The sequence below is a fragment of the Ixodes scapularis genome, unplaced genomic scaffold (genome assembly GCF_016920785.2).
Source record: "Ixodes scapularis isolate PalLabHiFi unplaced genomic scaffold, ASM1692078v2 PGA_scaffold7__128_contigs__length_106722199, whole genome shotgun sequence".
In the NCBI taxonomy this organism is placed as follows: domain Eukaryota; kingdom Metazoa; phylum Arthropoda; class Arachnida; order Ixodida; family Ixodidae; genus Ixodes; species Ixodes scapularis.
The window spans coordinates 79,083,498-79,104,396 of NW_024609882.1; the positions used below are offsets into that span (position 1 = coordinate 79,083,498).

General features: G+C 41.7%; 1 protein-coding gene across 1 annotated transcript in view; it reads right to left on the reverse strand.

Annotated features, from left to right (window-relative positions):
• Positions 1 to 19,203: 19,203 nt before the first annotated feature.
• The window catches only part of LOC115315116 (lysosomal alpha-glucosidase-like), an 85,515-nt gene continuing 83,819 nt past the window's right edge, over positions 19,204 to 20,899 (reverse strand). The window contains exons 17-18 of the mRNA XM_040221063.1: positions 20,203 to 20,349; positions 19,204 to 19,266 (exon numbers count right to left, since the gene is read on the reverse strand). Coding sequence (XP_040076997.1) covers positions 19,204 to 19,266; positions 20,203 to 20,349 — 210 coding nt within the window. The remainder of the gene's footprint in view (positions 19,267 to 20,202; positions 20,350 to 20,899) is intronic.

Below are 20,899 nucleotides of genomic sequence, written 5' to 3' on the forward strand. Positions count from 1 at the left end.
TAACAGAACACATGTGAAACCCTAGGGGCGCCTCGGGTTCTCACATTGTAGGGAGCGTTCATACGCAGGCACCGCGTCTGTCTTAGGATGGTGACATCGCCGCCATTTCGGTCCCAAAATGCACGCGCTTCAGTCTCGTTCGGAGCGAGTGCTTAGCTCTGGCCGGTGCTTTGGCGCCAGTTTGAGGCCCATTTGGCACGTGCTGGGAGTTTTCAAAAGTACTACAATAATTGTCTTCACTCTGTGACAGACGCACATCGGGGCACCCTAGAACATTGCCCATTGATTCGAACCAAAGAAGCTTTTGCCGAGCACGAACTTGTGTAGTTCTGACCTGACCACAGAATGGTTCCCCATAGAAGACGCTGTTGCCGATGAAGTGCATCGCGTCGTCATTGGGGACGCTCGGCAAAGGCTTTTATGCGCACCAAACGCGGTTCAGAGCCTCTCTAGCGCATGCTTCGCAAAGCGCAGGGCTGGTGATATCTGTTTCTAGGGAACCCCTAGTGTAATGTGGCGCCAGCAGGCTATGGTGGATATAAGGGGAGGTGTGCCGAGCGCCCTGCATTCCTCGGTAGTTCCACGTGCCGCCGCTTCATGACGAAAAAGTGGGGCTGTAGCCAGGATACCAATAAAGTCCCTTGATAAAATTCATGCTTAGAAGTACTGCCAACCATTGTTCTGGAAGCGCGAAATACAGGTTCAACGAGCGGGTGCTCCGCCACCATTTGCTTCGAAGGGCCGTTCATTTCACGACCAAATCTATTCTTAAGACCACGCCATCTGAGCGCTCCCCATGGTAGATCCTGCTCCCGGCTGTAGACCGAGTTCTAGCTCCGCCGAGTGAGAGGCGTAGTCACTAGGCGGCACAAAAACTCGGTCCTCCTACTTCGTCAGGTTCTTCTGTCATTTGTGGCTGCGTGCCAGCTGATCGAGCTTTCTAGTTTCAAGCGCGTTTACGCTGTAAAATGGTTTTCCCTATGTAAAGCATACTGAATGAGTCCAATTCGTTAATTAGTTTGCATTTTTGTTTAGTTTGCGCAGCCAGCAGAACATGGCACTGGTTGCGCCCGCGCGCCGCCAACACCATAGAGGCCAAAAGAACCTGGTGCAGCGCGGAAAAGTCGAAAAACTGAAATACCGAGGTCGAGGCCTCGCCACGATGCGCCGCTGAAACTCGGCCCCCTGTGGGGTGTCCAGATGCCTGTCTCTCTGTCTCAGGATAAAGACATCCATTGTTGCCCTAAATGTGCCAGCACCGACTCTCTGGCGCACTCGGTGCGTGGCTTGCGCGGTAAAATGGCGTCTATGCATTAGTCAAAGCTGCACGCTCGAGCTGAGTGGCACCGGATTGCGCGCACTTCAAAATGCATTGAAAAAAAAAGAAAACGCTTGGGCGGACAAATGGCTGAGATGTCACCAGTCAAGCAATAGCGTGCATGTGTACGAAGGCACTCTAGCCCTCCGGGAGGTGCGTGTTGGAGTGTTTGCAAATGGAATGGTCGTAAGTATAGGATAGGTCGTGCTTCATTTCAGTGCTGCGGCGCCATTTGCTTCCAAGGGCCACTCGAGTCACGGACCTCGAGCACTAGGGCATTTAGAACTACTTATAAAAAATCTCTGTGACTACGTCACAACATGGCGTCTGGGTCCAAACAAGCCGTTGCTAGGGACGTTGCTATGGACTAATGCATGAAGACTCCACACGAGGCCATATTTTTGCTTACAAGTAAGTAAATCATTTTTTTCTACGCGATTTAACTTCTCGATATCTAACTAAGAGGATGTTCTTGTAGTCTCAGTGTCGTATTGCAATGATGAAAGCCATTTCTGAAGTATTACACTCCGCTTTGATCTGGTAGAAGAAGACACGATAGATTTGCTGGCCTCTGTTGCAGCGGACGCCTTCATTGAATTGCGTCGGTAAGCGAGCGACAAAAGCAAGTACATCACCATGACCGTAGAGGTCTCCGCAATCTGCGTTTTTTTCTGTGAAGAACCCATGTTAGTTCAGAGGGGTGAAAATGCCGGAAAATCAAACCACGTCATGCAGATCAGTTACGACGACGACCTGAAGTGCATTACCGGCGTAGTGCAGGCCAGTATGAGAAACAAATCATACGCCGTCGAGGTAAGTCGTTTCTTCTTATTAATTTTGAGGTTATTGGATGTCTATTGCGATTTCGCAGTATTTTGCTTTTTTCCTTATCCTTGAAAGGGCAACTGCAAATGCGTGCTTGTTGCCCTGGCTCGCTGTCTGCTTTCCTAAAATAATTATAATAATCGATCAATGTTTTAATATGTCCAGGAACAACCTTGCAGTTGTTCGTCAATAAAATATCTTTAATAATAATAATTTAGTTAAATAATACACTCAAAATAATATAAAACAAAGGTGAACAAGGTGAACGCTATCCACCAGTCTTGTACTAAATATTAAATTAAAAATCTAGTCCGAACAGGAGAACATATGAAGAGCGCAATGAAAAACATCCCCAAACAAAATAACCGGATAGCGCATGGACACAGGCATACTTCTCAACGCTGTTTTACCATAGCGATGAAATACTACTGCAAGTTTGAGCTGGATTTTATTTTCACTACTACTCGCATGAAACTACTTTATCAATATCATAGTAATAATAAATAAATAAAGTTTCATATTGAAGACTTTATGACCGAACAAAATATCACTTTTACGTGCTCTCGGTTCGTTTGGCCCTTTTTTACATCAAGACAACTGTCCGCCAGTGCTAGATTTACTCACCTTTGTTTTTTTTCAGTTCTTTCGCGCTTTAGGGTCTTGCGGAAATCTGAAGAAACTGCAAGTGTCTTTCTCCACGCCGTGGTTACAACCAGGTACAAAGCACCCTAAGCGCGAGTTCGCAAACAAAATTTGGGATCTCAACCGATCGCCTGCAGTGCTTTTCTCACGGGTGCAATGCGATCTTTTAGCAGACGATAATCTCGATCGGCGCCCGGACCTTCGATAAACCTTATTTTGCATCGCATTCCACCATGAATTCTTATAAGTGTCTGAAACTCATTATTAATGAAACAAATGCAATATCAGAATATCGTCTTTATTCACACGATTCAAACGACGGCGCCGGCTTGGCCGGCCGGCGTCTGGCAGAGGGCATACTTCTTGCATTCGTCGTCTGCTGCAGGCATCTTAAGGACCGGTAGTTGCAGTCATAAATATTTCAGAAACAAGCGATTACCGGCACACTTTTGTCGAAACATATATGACATTCAAGCTTTCTATATCTGTGATTTTTAGAAGTTTAAATCCTACTACTGATTTTTGAACGGTTGGGGTTTCGTAGCTAAACCTAGCCAGATGTATTTGTCCATAACAACAACCCTAACAACGGCTTGTTTGAACGCATGACGTCATGCTTACGGAGTCAATTGAGGTTCTGTATATACCGGTGAATTTCTGCTCGAAGGGGCGTAGCGTGAAGCGTATAAAGTGCGCGCGAGTTCGCGGGAAACGAGAGTGTCTTGTACTACACGTGCTCATGCAGGACGCACTTCTACGCGTGGTGCCATTGTGCGCCACCTGATGACACCAGGCGCAGGGTACCGGTGCCACTGGCGTCATGAACAAGTGGAGTGCTATAGATTTTCTGTTCCGCACAGCTTCCCTTATAGCCACCATAAGCAGGCTGCAGTAGCAGTAACACGTAGCGGGTGCATCGCTCTCCACTTCGCTTGAATCGAACGAGAGCGTTTCTCAGGCACGGACGCGCAGGCGCGTTTCTTTAATCTCGACTGCTCTTTTGGCATTGTCGAAATAAAGCGTGTTCTCTGATCACCCATAATTAGCCATTGTGCTGGCAGCCGGCGACACTAGTGACGAATCTCTCACGCGACCACCGACCGTTGACCCGCGACGCCCGCGAGCAGAGCAGGTAACAACCTGATAAGGCCTCCCGCAATGCAAGCTTGAAGACAAGGCCTGTGCATGACGTTTGGTTAGTAGGTCCCCGACCAATTCCAAGCGGGAAACACACTGTAGCTTGACGAGAGCATGGGCCATGTCACAAGTGCCTCGTACTCACTGGCCATTACAGCTATCTGCGCGACTGCAGAACGCGCGCTGATAGCGAGCTTCCACAGTTCATTTGCAACGTGCATGCGGCACCATTAACATTGCCCGTCAGCAGCCTATTAATGTCAGCTCATTCGAATTCATACAGCCTAGAACTTTGTCTGCCTCGACGGGCGGCGAGTTTCCCAGCCGTAGATGAGCATTTTAGCCAGTTCAGTACAACCGCTACCCTGGGGCCTTCAACGTGCATCACGCAGTTGTGATACACGGCCGCACGCCGGTTCGATGCTGATCCTGATCGAAACGGACAGTGGTGGGGATCGTACTCATGATCATGACCACTGAAGCAGGCGAGTGAGCAGACGATGCCGCAGTCAATGTTGCTCATCCGGGCTACCTAGGGGGCGCTGAGGGGATCTACTAGTGATGACGTTTAGAGGAGGAAACGCGCAGGCCTTGTTTTCTGGGTGGTATCACTTCAGCGCCTCGCGCGACATTGATTGATATGCGGATACCCTAAGAAACAAGAAAAGCCTTAATGCGGCGTCGCAAGTCATAGATAAAACGGTGCGGTCTCGGTCATTTACTACAATGTTCGCACTGGCACATTCTTCGGTGGGCAGGTCAGGATTACACTAGGTCGTGATGCCGAAAACGCTTCCACTGGCCCGATGGTGCAATTGAGCAAAAACTAGATAAACAAACACCAAACAACTGTTTCGTTCCCTTGGCACTCGTTCCCTTGCGCGTTTCGCTCGGCGCGTCTGCACTGACCTTGACGACACCGGCTTGAACATCGCACAAGAAATTTCTTTGTCTTAAAGCGTTTATAAAACTCCTTCTGCCGCCGTTGAGGCACGGACTAGGGTCAGTGACAAGCAGTATCTAAGCACCAGGCGGAGCACAAGCGTCAAGCCCTACATGACGAGGCAAACCGAGAAAACGAGTTTACAAAGAAACATGTATCCCGTACACGGTAAGCTTAAAAACATCCATAACGGTGTTCGGCAGAAGTTTCCTACCGAATATATATCCTCAATACGCTACATTTCTTAGATAGGGTTAATGTTTTTGATGCACATCCTGAGCGTGCGAGAGTGCTGTTGTTGCACCTCTTGGTGGCTTCAAAAACGTGTTCAGAAAATATTACACCATTCACAAAGGAAAAGGTGGTTCCGCCTGAAAACATATTTTTTTTAACATTTTGCCGGGATAAACTTTACTGAAATAATAGACAGGAATCATACTAGCTTTTGCGTGTAAAGCATGCTGTTGGGAACATTGGGGCATGTGGGACTAATCATACCAGAAACAAGGGATGGATAACGCACAGAATTAAAAAGGACTACTATTTCTTATATTTTCGGTTTTTGATTTTGCAAACCGTCGCAGATACCCTATCGCTATCACTATCAACAAGCAGACATGGCGGCCGGACGGACGGACGGACCTGCGTCGTTTGTCAGTCAATGTAAGTTCTTGATTTTATTTTTCAATTTCTTAGTGCAAATATACGACTTGGAGATGTTTGTAGGCGCAGCCTGAGAACCTATGATCCATGTACAGTCGGCCGCAAATTTTGCGGGACATGGGAGCGCCAGCCAAACTGCATTGCCGCGCCGTCTCGTGGCCCGCTGCCTGGTGTCAAGACCCGCGCATTGCGCATGCGCGGTCTTTCATACTAGGAGGCTTGTCCTGTTCCCTGGCTTCCGTCCGACGCGCTCCCGATTACTGCGACCGGCGCAAGGTGCCGCTTCGCAACCGCTATGCAGCGAGTCTGCTTCAGCCGGCGCGACAGGCACCTGGGCTCGCTTGAACCGTCTTCGCGGCGCGGTACACTCTCCAAATAACATTTCACTGGAATTCACTGCTCAACCCGTAGCCGAGATTCCAGCGAAATGTTATCTGGGCTTCTAAACTGCACAAAAACATGCACAAAGTTGGGGCCGAAGTTGACGGAGCGCACCGATGGGCTCATCACGACGATGACTTCGCGCTTTTTTGCGCCGACGTCCAATGGGCGCGCTCCGCGAACTTTCGGCTCATGCTTTGTGTTTGACGAGTTTAGGGCCTTTGGAAAGTGCACCGCGACGCGAAGAGGGTTCAAGCGAGCTTGGCTGCCCGTCGCGCCGGCTGAAGCAGACTCGCTGCACAGCGGTTGCGAAGCAGCACCTTGCGCCGGTCGCAGTAATCGGGAGCGCGTCGGACGGAAGCCAGTGAACAGGACAATCCTCCTAGTATGAAAGGCCGCGCATGCGCAATTCGCTGGTCTTGACACCAGGCAGCAGGCCACGAGACGGCGCGGTAAGGCAGTTTGGCTGGCGCTCCCATGTCCCGCAAAATTTTGCGGCCGACTGTACATCAGTTTTGTAATCTGAGCCGTACTAGAATGTTGACTATGAAGTTAAGCATATTTCTTTTAAAGATGGGCGAAAATCAGAACTGCCAGTCGTAAATTAGGTATTTAAAAATTATGGACTCCGCTTGGTAATTTGGGTGCCTTCATTCGCCATATTTCAGTCAGTAATTTCCCTTGACATCAGTAAGAACTCTCACGTTTCAGTAAGGAAGCTGTGCTGGTGTTTCCGTTTACGGCTAGAACCTATTCGAACCAGGAAAAACGGTGACGTTTAACTACGTTACGCCGAGATATAACTGCAAATTACTGGGACATTGGTGATTTGTATGCTGCGTCCCAAGCCACTCGTTGGATTGTTTGCCTCGCGAAGTATTCGAAGCAAGGGTGTTTCGGACTTGCGGCCGTGTCTCAGCGTACACTCCCCCTTCTAATTTTAAAGCCAGTCAAACTAGCGGCTCCTCAAACGCAAACCCTTGTAAATTGGTAAAAATGTAAAAGCATCTCCTCTTTGCAAGAATGCGTTTTAGGCGCTGTGGGGTAATTTGAATAAATAAATACATACCTTATTTGCGTCACGAAGAAATGAAAAGTGGGAAAGATTCCAATGAAGTCTGATTCAGTCTCAGCATATGAATGCGTAGATATGAATTAATGGGTGTTGGTTGCAGGAAACGGGCCCCATTCTGGGATTGTAAATTTAGGAAAATAGCTTGTAACTTTTAAATTAGATCACGGCAATCTCTGAAACTTTGGCCTCTGGTACAAACTGCTAGCGCTGCACTTCGGTAAGGGCAAAGCGTTTAACGATTCAAATTAATTTTTTTCGATGAACAAAGAATAAATGTTTGTTAGGCACCCGACACTCGGTTTATATTTATTTTTCTGTTAATTTGTGGCAAAGCTCCAGTTCTAAATGAAGCTGCACAGATAAAAAAGTATACCGTTCACATTTATGGAAAAAACGATTTTTCAAATTACTTAGTGAATTAATATGGTATCTAAAAACACGCAAGCTGCCAATTGTGGGACAACTCGCAGTTGAAGCTGAAACCCACTCAGTCATTTTGAAACGAAATCTTCTGGGGCATTAGAGTATAACTTTTGTTTCATTGCTAGTTTCCTGAACGCCGTAGTTTGAAAAAAAGTTCTAATTGTAGTTAGTAAAACATGAAAACTGCAATGCATTAGGGACGCTGCAGTACCTGTTCTTGTTATTTATGACTGTTTCCGGTTCGTACTACAGAGCGAAAACGGGCTCATCCCATGCGGCGTACTTTGTGTTGTATTCCATGGACACGCCTGGAACTGTTGGAGCGCCAGTTTGTTCATTAAGTGTGAACGAAACTCCTTCGAGGGATCAACATCCTCAAAGGCCTAGACGCTCTGATGGCTGCGTTCTGGATGTTCAATACCAAGTGTACTGAGGGGCGCCTCAAGAAAGCGTCTGCCACTGAAAGGTTTTTTCGACAGTATATAACGAAGTTGACTCCTGCCATGATGTTCATGAACTAGTACAGTGATCGTGTCTCACAAACATTGTTGCCAGTTGAGCAGTTTCTCCTCTAACGTCAGCCTGTTTGAGTTGTCTGTTGGGTAATTTATTTGTCTTGCAGGCAGCGAATTTCCTGAGGACTGTTTTAGACATGTAGCCGATTTTTTGTTGTTTATATTGTTTCATGCATTTTAATTTGTACATCATGCATTACTGTACTTCTGTAGAAGGTAGGGCCATATGGGTGGAGTTACTTTTGCTTACTCGTAGCAAAACAAAGGAAATACCCTTTTGACGACTGATTTCATCGAGATGTTTCCATACCTGCAAACATAATCCACATGCTTTGTTGATATTTCTGGTTTGGACTTGCGGCATCGGGGTCGTCTGATGGCGGATGTGACTTTCAGTAACCCAGTCTCAAAGTTATATAGCACCATTTATTTAAACTTGTTAAATGATCTACAACTTTGAGATATGACTACAGGAAGTTACAAGACCTGTCAGATGACCCATGGAGCGCTAAGGCATAGTAGAAATATGTGCAAAACATGCGAATAGCATGGACATGGTATTACTGCGCGCCTGGAATCAGCAGTAACAAATAACTTAGGTGTGTATTGCTCATACCAAGTCATGTATCCGGGGACTTCTCTCTGTGAACACATATACTCTTACGAAAAGACAGGGAGTGTCCAGACGAGCGGTTTATAGTCCACAATTTTGTGTAACAGCCTAGGCTGTGGTGTAGAAAAGTAAAAGAAAATGATACATAGCGGAACGTCTCAGTCTAAGAAGAAAACAACAACAGGAGGGGTTATGGGTGACTTGGGCGAGCGAAAGCGTCGATTTTGGTCGGCATTCGCTTGTTGACCAACGCTGACTATGATAGCTTTACTTTGAATAACTCTGAGTGAACGCGGCAATGTTTTATTTATATTAATAAAAAGAAGAAAGCCTTGACGTTTGTTATCGGTTACGGGAGAGGAAGGGTTCGCGGAAGGGAGCTAAAGGCATTGAATCAACCGGTTTGACTTGTAGTCTTCAAGCGAGTCTTAGATTGTCCTCTGTTCGGACAAACACTCTGGAAGGATGCAGTGCCACGAATGGTTCGTTCTGGCTTCCGGTTCGATGGCTGTCTTGAGTTAGCTCTGGTTCCTCGCGCACTTCCTAAAAGACGTGTTCAATGTTTGCGAGTACGAGACAGTCCTCGCACTGGCTATCCCCCCAGTTCACCACCTTCCGTTTCATTTTCCTTCACGCTGAGGAGGCCCCTTCGGACCGGCGTCATGGCGGTGCCGGTTCTAAGCCATTTTAGACACACCCTTTCTCATCTACTGCATTGATTCGACGGAAGCGTGTGCTCATCTCGTTTTCGTAGCTCACCGAGACGTTGCTTTCTCTCCCTGTCGCTTTGCTTTCATCGACGTAAATAAGAACAATGTCAGAGTGGAAACTTTCATGGTGTTATTTGAAAAGTGAGGTGACTCCAAGCTTCTCTCTTGCATTTTGCGAACATCATTGCACCTAGTTCGCAACTTATAATAAGTAGCCAAGATAACAACTCGTGACGTTTCAGTGAGGCAAGTCCTGGTCCTGCCGTCATGAGCGGAAACTATAGTAGGGCTCCACGCAAACATTTTGGGACTAATTGTGTATGAAAGAAAAAATAACGTTCTTTTGATTGTAGTTTTATTTATTTACATTATTGACTAATAAATCAGTGAATTGTATTACAATGCTATTTGTGCTTCTCAGTGTAGCTCTTCTTTTAATGGTGAGTTTGCAAAACCGATAATAAAATAGTTTTTTCATTGGAAAACCCAAGCTTGGACATCACGTTTTTGTAAAAACTTGGATTTCGTGTAAGTTTATACAGCCTATAACTTGGTGTGCCCCAACGGGCAGCGAGTCTCGCAGCTGCAGATGACAAATTAAGCCAGTGCGGTACACCCGCTAGCCTGATGTCTTTAACGTGCATCACGCAGTAGCGATACACAACAGCACGCCCCTACAATGCTCATCCAGATCGAAACAGGCAGGGGGATGAAGCCCAGGATCCTGGGTTTCGCAGCGCGAGCTTTCGCTCCACGTGCTCCGAGCTGGTGTGCGCTAGCCCACTCGGCCACCGATCTCCCTCATGTTTTTGCATAGAATATTACTCTGTGTTTGTTGAATTTGAGTCACGCTTTTCGGACACCCTTTATGTGCAGTGCAGTATACATTAACCGTGGAAACTTTACTAGATCAAATGGGCTTTTGTTCCGCCCAAAGCTGTGAACACGACTGACTAACAATCATGTACATCGTCAAGACGACGTACATGTCTTTTGTCTCAAAGTAAAAACAAAGGATATGCCTGACTATATCAATGTTGTTACTTTTTATAGGTTAGTACATTTCTGTGTTGTATCAACCTTGTATTTCGAAAGCAAACGTAAACAACCTTCTAGAGCAGTTAAGCTGCACATGACTCTGAAAGTTGCTTCCGTCATTAGAGTGATCTCTTAACAATAACATGAAACATTGTAAGTGTTATGTGTTGCTCAAGTGCTCTCCAAAGCTGTGTGTATTTGTTTTCTAAAAAAAAATTGATACAGCAGTGAAATGTATGGCCATATAATTAAGAGAGACAACATTGCTTCATCAGCTGTGATGCTTCGAGGACGCAAATTATAAAGCTGTAGGATTTTAAAAACCCTTGAAGCAAAGGTGTAGTGCCGAAACTTAAAATCTGCTCGCCAAAAAGTGTAATGCTGCAATAACGCCTATTGAAAGGTGTGAGATATAGGCATTGAATAAAGGTCCGGTCACACATTTATATGTGCTTTGAAGTTTGCTGTTAAGTCATGAGAAACCGGAAGGTCGACAGGCTACTACTAGACGCTTCTCCAAGAGTCGTCTGGTGGCGCCGCTTACAACAATATGAGAGGAGAGGATTTTCTCTGGCAGCGGCGACGCGCGCGATTTCGACGCCTATATATATCTTACACCGTAGTTTAGGCCACGTTTATTGCGTTTCTCCTGTAAACACTGAAACCGTCTTGCAGTGTGCTTCTCTCTAGAGTCGTGCGCTTTCAGTCACTTTAGTGATTTTTCCTGAACTATAGCTGTGCTATTGTTTTAAATGTATTTGCTAGACAGCCTAGCTCGGTTTCGAAACACTGGCCATTATTGAATTTTCTTGTTTCTGTGGTAACTAGTATTGACTACACGAGATATATATTCCCACTTGGGAAATACCTATAAAGGAGGCTGAAGTACCAGTAAATAAATGTATAACGTGTGAAACTACAAATTTTGTTTGTGTTCGCCTGTCCTTTTTTTTAGATGTTTTTAAATGTTAAACTTGCACACATGCTTCAATTAATTTTCATAGGGAGAGTGATAAGCAAATTAAATTTTAAACATAATTCAAACTGCATTTATTGACTTCACATGTCATAATCATGTGATCATATTAAATTGAATGCTTTTATTATGACTTCCCATGTAAACTGAAGTAGGGACACGTATTTGCAGTATGAGCTCGAAAACAAATTGTGTTACCTACATTTTCTTTTACCTACAATTAAATAGCCCTTTTTAAAGTAGCAAAAATAGTGAGAGGCATTAGATGAGCAAACAAGAATTTTGTTGTGTTTTGAATATACATCCTGAAGTTATTCAGCCCCATTGTTGTACACGACACTGCGGAAAAGTAATCGCTTACAATTTCGATTACTTTTGGTTTAAACATATTAAATTAGATGACTCCCTTACTTGGGAGAAAACGTAGTTGGTCGTTACTTTGAAGAGTAACAATTACTTTACTAATTAGTTAGTATTTTGAAAACGATAGGAATTTTCGGCCGGCTTGAATACAGGTACTGTCTGTTATTGTATTCAAATGACCGAATATTAAACAATTTATCTTCTTTATCAGCAAATTTTGGTAAACCATCCTCCTCTCGGAGGCTCGAGGATTCCTTGCTAGAAAAATTGTACGGGCAAAGGGCGCCGTTAGGAAAGGGAGAGAAAATAGTAACATTTAGAAGTGATTGAAGGACTACCAAAATATTTGATTACTCTTATGATTACATCCCAATAAATGTATTAAAATAATTACACATCGCTTTAAAAAGTAATTCATCACAAGTAATTCGATTACTTTTAATCAGTACCGTACTAGTCAAGTCAGACCCCATTTGGCGTCTGGTGTCTCAGCAGTAGATGAGAAATATAGCCAGAGTGGTACAAACCGGTAGCTTGGGATATTCAACGTGCACCACGCGGTGGAGGTGCACGACCGCACGCCCGCCAGTTCGATGCTCATCTAGACCGAAGAATAGGTTCCAAACATATGATTGATGATAGGAGGAAAATATTCATCTGGCAAGTTTCGATATAATAGTGCTACACTTAGTAACTAGAATTATTTATCTATCATTTACCAACTGGCATACACGAAAAGATAGCAGCACAAATATTTTGACAGTGTATCTGATTGTGGCTCGCTTTTAAGTGATGCTAATTTACATGTTCCCTCCCGACCCACTAGAAGTCATTGTACTTTTTACATTAATACTGTCTGTGATCTCTCGCCTTTATCACGCTGCCAACTGCTTTTTAACCGCATCAACAATGGTGAAGTGGATATATTTTGGGACTCTCGGGGGTTCGCGATGAAAATGAAAGTACTTGTTGCCAATTTGTAACGTTTGTGTATTTTTGCCATATCTCTGTTATTTTAATTCCTCATTTATTATGTGTACCAAAGAAAAGACTTGTTGGTTGTTTTGGGCATTTGAAAATAAATATTTATTATTATTATTATTATTATTATTATTATTAATTATATTCACAACTTCCCTTACACACATATTTTTAAAAAGAGGGAATCTTCTAAAGCAAGATTACAAGGTAAAAGACACAGGGAATATAACTGCTTCTCGGTCATGTCCAAAAAAAATATTCGACTATATCGGCGCTCTAGATAAAAAAAAAGTCTGAACACTTCCCAAATAGTAATTTTCGCCACATTAAATACACTCCACGTGTCTTGTGATATAAAGCGGGGCTCTCAGCAGTGAAGACCCGAATCTTTGTGTGCAAGGGCTCATCTCTGATAAAGTTTTGTCCCCTTCCGGAGTGCCCCAAGGAAGCAACCTTGGTCCATTTTTATTCCTGACTTTTGTGGACATCTCTCATACCGTGAAAAACTCTGAAGTGTTAATATTTGCCGATGACATCAATCTGTTTCGCTCTGTTCGTTCGTACTCGGAGTGCAAATTTCTTAAAGATGACGCGTTGTCAACTTCAAGGTGATGTTGGATGAACCATATTTTGTTTAATGAGCAAAAGAGAAAAATAATGTCCCTGACTAGGAAGCGAGATTCACTTTTGTTCCCTTTCACAAATGACAGCAGTGTCATCTCCGTTATTAAAGATCTTGGAATTTTCGTTGATTCATTTTTAAATCTCAATAATCATATTTTAGCTATATGTAATGCCTCTCTTAGGAATCTTGGGGCGATATCTCGTTTTACGAGGCAACTTTCTTCGCCCGATTCTCTTGTGCGTTTGTTTTGCTGCTTAGGGCGTACAGAGCTGGAGTTAGCTTCAATTGTTTGGAATTGTATCAACCACACAGCGTCATGCTCTATTCAGCGTGTTGAAACACGCTTAATAGGCATAATCTATGACAGGCATTCCTGGCGCATGTGTTACTAAAATCCTAGGGTGGCGCACTTTGCTTGACAGAAGGCGTTTACTCGACCTTGTTTTTACATAACGTTGTGAACGGAATTATTTATTGACCAGTTTTGTTAATTGCTGTTTGTTTCCAAACAGCAATTATTGACCAGCGGAATGCAGCGCCACGAAAACTAAGGTTTCAATTTTTGTTTGGCTCCCACCTGCCCGCAAAACGAACGAGACGGCTGATCCTGGATTCAAGCGACGATATCAAGAGATATCTGCACGTCGACGGCCACCACATCGATACCCGGTTATCAGCGGATGATTGCTCGGGCCTGCTGGCAGGCAGCGCATCGGGACAGCCTATCGTCGGAATCTCTGGGCTATAAAAGCGGCAGTCGCTGAACAACTCTTCGGAGACCAGCGGAATGCATCGCCCCGAAAACTAAGTTTTCAATTTTTGTAGTTAAGATTTCATATTCCCTCGCTTACTATTTGTAAGTGCGCAGGTGTGCATTTCGCTGGTCTGCTTTTTGCTTTTTGCTTTTTGTTTGGTGCTTTCACGAAAATAGCTAAAAAAGTAACTGTCTCTCTTGCCTGAAAAAAATTGGACATGATGCTGCATGTATTAAGTGTTCGGAGTGCACAAATTATTACCACATGGGCAAGTGTTCTGGAATGACAAAAAATTTATTGAAGTCGATGAACGACGTAGAAATTTCCGAATGGCAATGTAACACCTGCAGGTTGCATTCCCAACGACAGTCTGCGACTCCCGAGGTATCTCAAGGGGCGTCAGAGCTGACCCCAAATGAGGAAAAACTTGAAAGGTTACTCAAACAAAATGAATCTATCAGTGCAAAGTTGACCACCGTCCTTAAGAGGATGTCTTGCATTGAGAGGTCTCTCGAGGTGCAAACTGCGAGGTCCGACGCGATGATGCACAAAATAGAAAATCAGAGTAAAACAATAGCAGGAATCGAGGCAGCCATGAATGATCTTACAGCAAGGTATGAGGAATTGAACGTTCATTTGGATAACCAAGACAAAACAATAAATGAACTACAGCGAAAAATCAGCGAACTAGAGGGAAGGATATCACAAAGGGATGAAGAGGTTGGCGAACTAAGAAAGGCTATCGACAATGCAGAGCTGTACTCTAGACGTCAGAATATTGAAATCCATGGTATAGTCCAATGACCGAATGAAGATGTTATGAACGTAATCAACACAGTGGCAACGAAGCTGGACCTAACACCAGTGACTTCGAATGACATCGAGGCTGCCCACAGGCTAAAAGCTAAAGAAGGAAAAATCACACATATATTGGTGAGATTCACCGAGAGGCGTACACGGGACTTGTGGGTGAGAAAAAGAACTACTCTTAGAAATGAGAACATTTTTATAAATGAAAACTTGACTAGAGCGCTGAAAAGTTTGTTGTGGTCCACCAAGGCACGTGCGAAGGAAAAAGGGTACATGTATACTTGGATGAAGAACGGAAAATTATTCGTAAGGCAGAAGGAGGGAGCGGCGGTGATTCAGATTGAGAGCGAACAGGACTTAATCAAAATTAGGTAATCATGGAATCGCTTTTTGAATCGTTCCGTGAGTGGGACGGATATACGGAAAGTTCTAGAGTGGAAAGAAGTAACGTTGACACTAAATTAAGCTTAATTCATGTAAATGTTAGGAGTATTTACAGACATTGGGATCAGTTAATGTTTATATTATCTACGCGACTACCAAGTTTGGATGTACTTATCTTGAGTGAGGTCAGTGCTGATGAGGCTGGTGTCGCTACATTTTCCTTGCCAGGCTTTCTTTTTTTCTGCTTGTGCCGAGAACAAAGGAAAGGTGGCGGAGTTATGATGTACATAAATGACAAATGCTTGTCAGAAAAGATAGATGTTTCATTTGTACAAGCAGAAGTGTGTGCTGCTATTGTTCACAAAATGAATTTTTCTTATGTTGTGTGTGCTGTATACAGGCCACCCAGTTCTAATATACCTATATTCTGTGATGAATTGGAACAATTCCTTCAAAAATTTAATAACAACAAATACCTAGTTTTGGCAGGAGACTTCAATATTGATGTTCTGAGTGAGAGTAAACAGGGAGTACCGCGTTATTTTGATACCCTCGCTTCATTTGGTCTAGAAAATGTCATCGAAAATTATACGAGGGAGGAATATTATGGTAATAAAATTACAAAGTCATGTATTGACCACATAGTTGTAAGAATTAGTAATTCGAAAACACTGTCTGGAGTCATTAAGCAAAAGGTAGCTGACCATTACATTACTGTACTCTCAATATTAGGCGAAATTACTGCTGAAAATGTAGGTTTAGAAAATGGGTACAAAGTTATACTAGATACTAAAAAAATCAATAATTTAATACAATCGTTCGATTGGAATTCTTTATGCGAGTTCGATCATATTGTAGCCTATGACAAACTAGTGGACACGTTTCAAGATATTTATTCTAAAGGTACTAGAAAAATAAAGTTGAAGAAACGAAAACCTGAGAATGTTTGGATAAACGAGGAAATATTAGAATTGTGTGATCAAAAGGAGAGGCTTTGGAGCAGATGTAAGCAAAATCCCGAAAACGCAGAACTAAGAAATGAATTTGGTGCAGTGCGCAATAAAGTGACAGCAAAAATACGTTTAGAAAAAGGGAAACACTATTTAAATCAATTCACCTCTTCGAGAAGAAATATAAAAAAGACGTGGAACCTAGTAAACCAATTAACTGGCAGAAACTCTAAAAATAGCGTGGATGATACAATTAAAAAAAACTTTCCTGGATTAGATTCTTATTTAACGTCAGATGCTCTTGTTCGGCGTACTTACCTCAGATGACGGACAGCGAACTTTTGAGTATTATAAATGCTATGCCAATAACTAAAACACCAGGATTTCATAATATTAGAGTACAAGATATTCGGTATAATTTTAATAAATTAAAAGACGTTTTAATGAAAATAAATAATGACACCTTTCATACCGGAAGAATTCCTAAGGGCTTGAAGATATCTATTATACGTTCACTGTATAAAAAGGGGAAAAAACAGGAATTGGAGAGCTACAGGCCCATTTCCATTCTACCTGCATTAGCTCATATAATCGAAAAGTGGGTACAACTAACAATGACCAATTTTTGTGATAAATTTAATTTATTTGCTAGTACGCAATATGGTTTTCGACAACAAAAAGTACTATTACACTTTTAGAAGATTTTTTTGTCTGTGTTAATCAAGCACTAGACAATAACAAGATTGCCCTGGCACTTTTTATAGATGCTTTTGATACCATTGATCATCCTATGTTACTTGAAAAGCTTTACAGATTGGGTTTCAGGGGACAGTTTTATAACTTTTTTCAGAATTACTTTAACTACAGACAACAAATGGTTAAAATTATGAATAATATAAGTAGTACAGCTAACGTCGAATGTGGTGTACCACAAGGTAGCACTCTGGGACCAATTTTATTTCACGTTTACATAAATAATTTGGGTATTCTACCTCTACAATCTAAGCTATTTCAGTATGCTGACGATACGGTGCTAGTTTTACCCTCTGAAAACTATGATGATGCTGTTTTAGTCTTCCAAAGAGATATAAATGAACTAATAGGTTGGTTTAACTCAAATGCTATTTCAGTAAATTTTTCCAAAACTAAGTTACTGTGTTTCCAAAATTCTCATAAACGTGTTCATGTGTCACCTAGAATTTTACTTCATTCGACACCGTGTAATAATTGTACTTGTAAACATTTGCCATACGATAATTGTGTAAAATATCTAGGATTATACGTGGACGAACATTTATCATGGAATCGACATGTGGAATTTATGACTAAAAGACTACGTGCCGTTTCTGCATATCTGTACAGAATAAGAAGCTTGTGCAGCGTAAAGATAAGACTACTGGTGTACAGGTCGTTAGCTGAATCAATTCTACGATATGGAATCACTTTATATGGTCACTGTTCTCCATACAAGACAAATGCAATAGACAGAATTCTAAAACATATAGTGAAAAACATTACGTACGGAACTCCGTACGGAACATTAGATATGGAAGATAAAGCAAAAAAGCTCCAAATTTTATTCTTTAAAAATTTTCATAGATATGTTACGTTTATAAATTATTTCTACGATGCAACGTTCAAGGTTTCAGTGGACAAGCCTAGGGACCTAAGGCGCAAAGAAAGGTTTAAAATCCCCAGAATTTACACGCGATACGAAAAAAGAAGCCGAGCTCACTTTATTCCCACCTTATTTAATGAGCTCACTGGGCCTTTAATGAAAATAAATTCGATAAAAGTACTAAAAAAAGAAAATAAAATTGGTGCCTCTCATTACCTCCATAAACACTGCTTTACTCCCCCTATCACTGTATACTTGTCTCTTAATGATTTCGATAGTTGTGTTCGGTTTGCTTTGTGCCGAATTGTGGCTCTGTTTTGTATTAATGTTGGTATCAATGGCCACATTGTAGTCGTTCGATTTTTTATCATGATGTATTGATATGTATTTCGCTGGACTGTCTGGTCCTACGCACAAGCAGGATACTGCTTTAGTAGGCCAGCATTATTTATATGTATTTGTAAAGGGAATAAAGCACATTATTATTATTATTATTATTCCATGTTCCCTTGCGGTCTAGTCGGTTTCAGAGCCCGTTCTACTCCGAGACGTACCCTTATAGGATACGTCTCGCTTAACAAGAATGCAACTGGCATTTAGCGGGCTTGACCAATCTGTTATAAAGTGGCGTGACAACTTTTGGACGTACACTGGAGTCGATAATTTGTGCATAATTTTGTATCTATGTGATTGTATGCATTTTATTTTCAATGACGAACTGTGTACCACTATTTAGGCTATGTGCTGTTTGTGGACACAATAAAATAATGATTATTATGAATTTTTATTCGCGAAAACAGGTGACTTAATTATGCCGCTTTTAAAAAAAATAACTTGAAACAAAATACTTTTATAGTATTAAGTCGCGTTTTTGAATAAGGTATATAATATTAAAATAACTCATTAATTGTTTATTAAAAGACTTAACTGACATTCACAATGCAATTTCGATACAAAAATGAGAACCAACTGTTTCCTGTCAATTGTTTAGCATCAATAATAATGGTTTTTCTAAGCGAACTCTTTAAGGAACAAAGCAGGTTCACACTGAATTGCAGTAAGCTTCATGACTTAGTGGTTTTTAGTGTCATTGATGGCCGAAGTTTGTTGGAGAAATTTAACGATTATGGCACAACGATTTATAGAAATAGTCATATTAAGTCATTCATAAACATAAAGAAGAAATAAAACGTCACTAATAGACAGAGACATTGCGTTTCTTTGTGCTACTGATGTTTAATTTCATATGATACCGGCACAAAATTTCGCAAATGTAATCTTTTCAACAGAATGCCTGTCTTAAAAATGTCAACTCCGGGAATGCGCTACCTAAACTTACGCTTATGTGCTACAGTGAAGGTACATATCAACCTTACTGACCACATGAAAATTTGAGTATCATGTGATTACAAATTATTTAACTATCGTTCGAGCAAAGCGCTTTTTGAACTTCGGCGGTCACGACCACTTGATAACGAAATCACCATCAAGAGGCTTATCGATGTTCAGAATAGACAGCATCTATGAAAGAATAAAGAGAATAAAGAAAGCAATTTAGTACATATATCAGACATATTCAATATCTATGAGAGTTTATACTGGCGTTACTCTTATTAAATGACAATGTTTTTATTTTCCGAACTTCTACTAGAAACAATTCTAGCAAAAAATCACAATTTGTACATTTCTTAGGCATTAGTATTAAATGTTTTAGTTTGCTTTCTTCTACAAACTTCAGTATTCCGAATATATTACATTGTGCACCATTACTTGGAGTCTTGAGTTTGAGTCAATGGTTTAATAAAAAGAAAAAAAAAGATAACGATAAAAACAAGTTAAATAATGTTTTGTTTTTATTATTCAAAAAGCATGGTATTTCTAGCGAGACTAATTAGGTCTCAGTTTTTAAAATCCCTAAATTTTTAGATAAAATATACCTGTACATTTTTTATTACTAGGTGAAATCCCTCAATTTTGAGGAAATGAGTGATCATAGTATGCGGTCACAATATTTTTCTTCATGTCTAAGATGGACTAGGCAAATTTACAATAAGGCATGAAACATTTTAAAGATTTGAATAAAAAATTTAATTTAAGAACGTTGACTGATATAAAATAAAACGTGCGCTTCATAACCAACAAGTAAAGAACATGTCTACCTTTTTTGAAAAACCGGAGACGACGGACGAAAAAGGGGGCAACACACAAAACGTCTTAGAGACGTTTTGTGTGCTGTCCGCTTTTTCGTCCGTCGTCTCCGGTTTTTCAAAAATGTGTAGCATCAACCAGCTCGCCAGACTACTCGCTCTATCTTCAATGTCTACCTTCACGCGTTAAGACTTATATTACAACACATGTAAATATATATATATATTTTTGTACTTAGCACACTTATCATGCGACTGTTTACAATGGTGAACCATATTAAAAACGTTTTGCTACAAAAATATATATTACCTGTGTTGTCTCATTGTAGTCAAACTTTATGTCCGTTCCTTCAATGGTTACGCTCGCTGGCGCAGTGGAGACACCGTAGACGACAACCCTGCCTAGTTTCAGGTTGCCTTGAAATCCTCGTTTGTGACAGCTTACATGCAAAAGGTCCTGAGAACAAAAATATTGACTGCGTTCATGATTTAATTTAAATTTACAGGTTTCCACTAAGATACCGATTCGATTTTATTTAATACTGCAGCTTTGGTCTTCACGGGACCTTTCTTAAATCGCGTGAGAAATAAGTGCTCTAGAAATACCTAAAATGTTTCTAATACATAATTATTTTTACCTGAAAACTCCGAAGAGCGCAGGGCAATGACCATGTAACGCGTTATTCTGATTGTACCAACATGCTTCTAATTTTCCAGCTTTAACTGTTCTTTCGTTTCGGCGGAATCCTTCTTTGCTTGCAGGGGTTAGTTACATCGCTATTTGTGCTACAATGTGAACGTATGTATTCTGTATTTAGGGCAAGGAAAGGCTTGAAAAAAAGCCATGCCCAGCCGCCACATCCTGAGAGGCTAAGCAACAATGATTATAATCGCGCCTATGAACAAGATTTTCTATTACGAAGAATCCATGGTTCTGAGGTTTATTTACGGTAAAATTCGATTTATGTTTCCCGGAAAGTAGTTTCTTTGGTGCAAATTTGGCATTA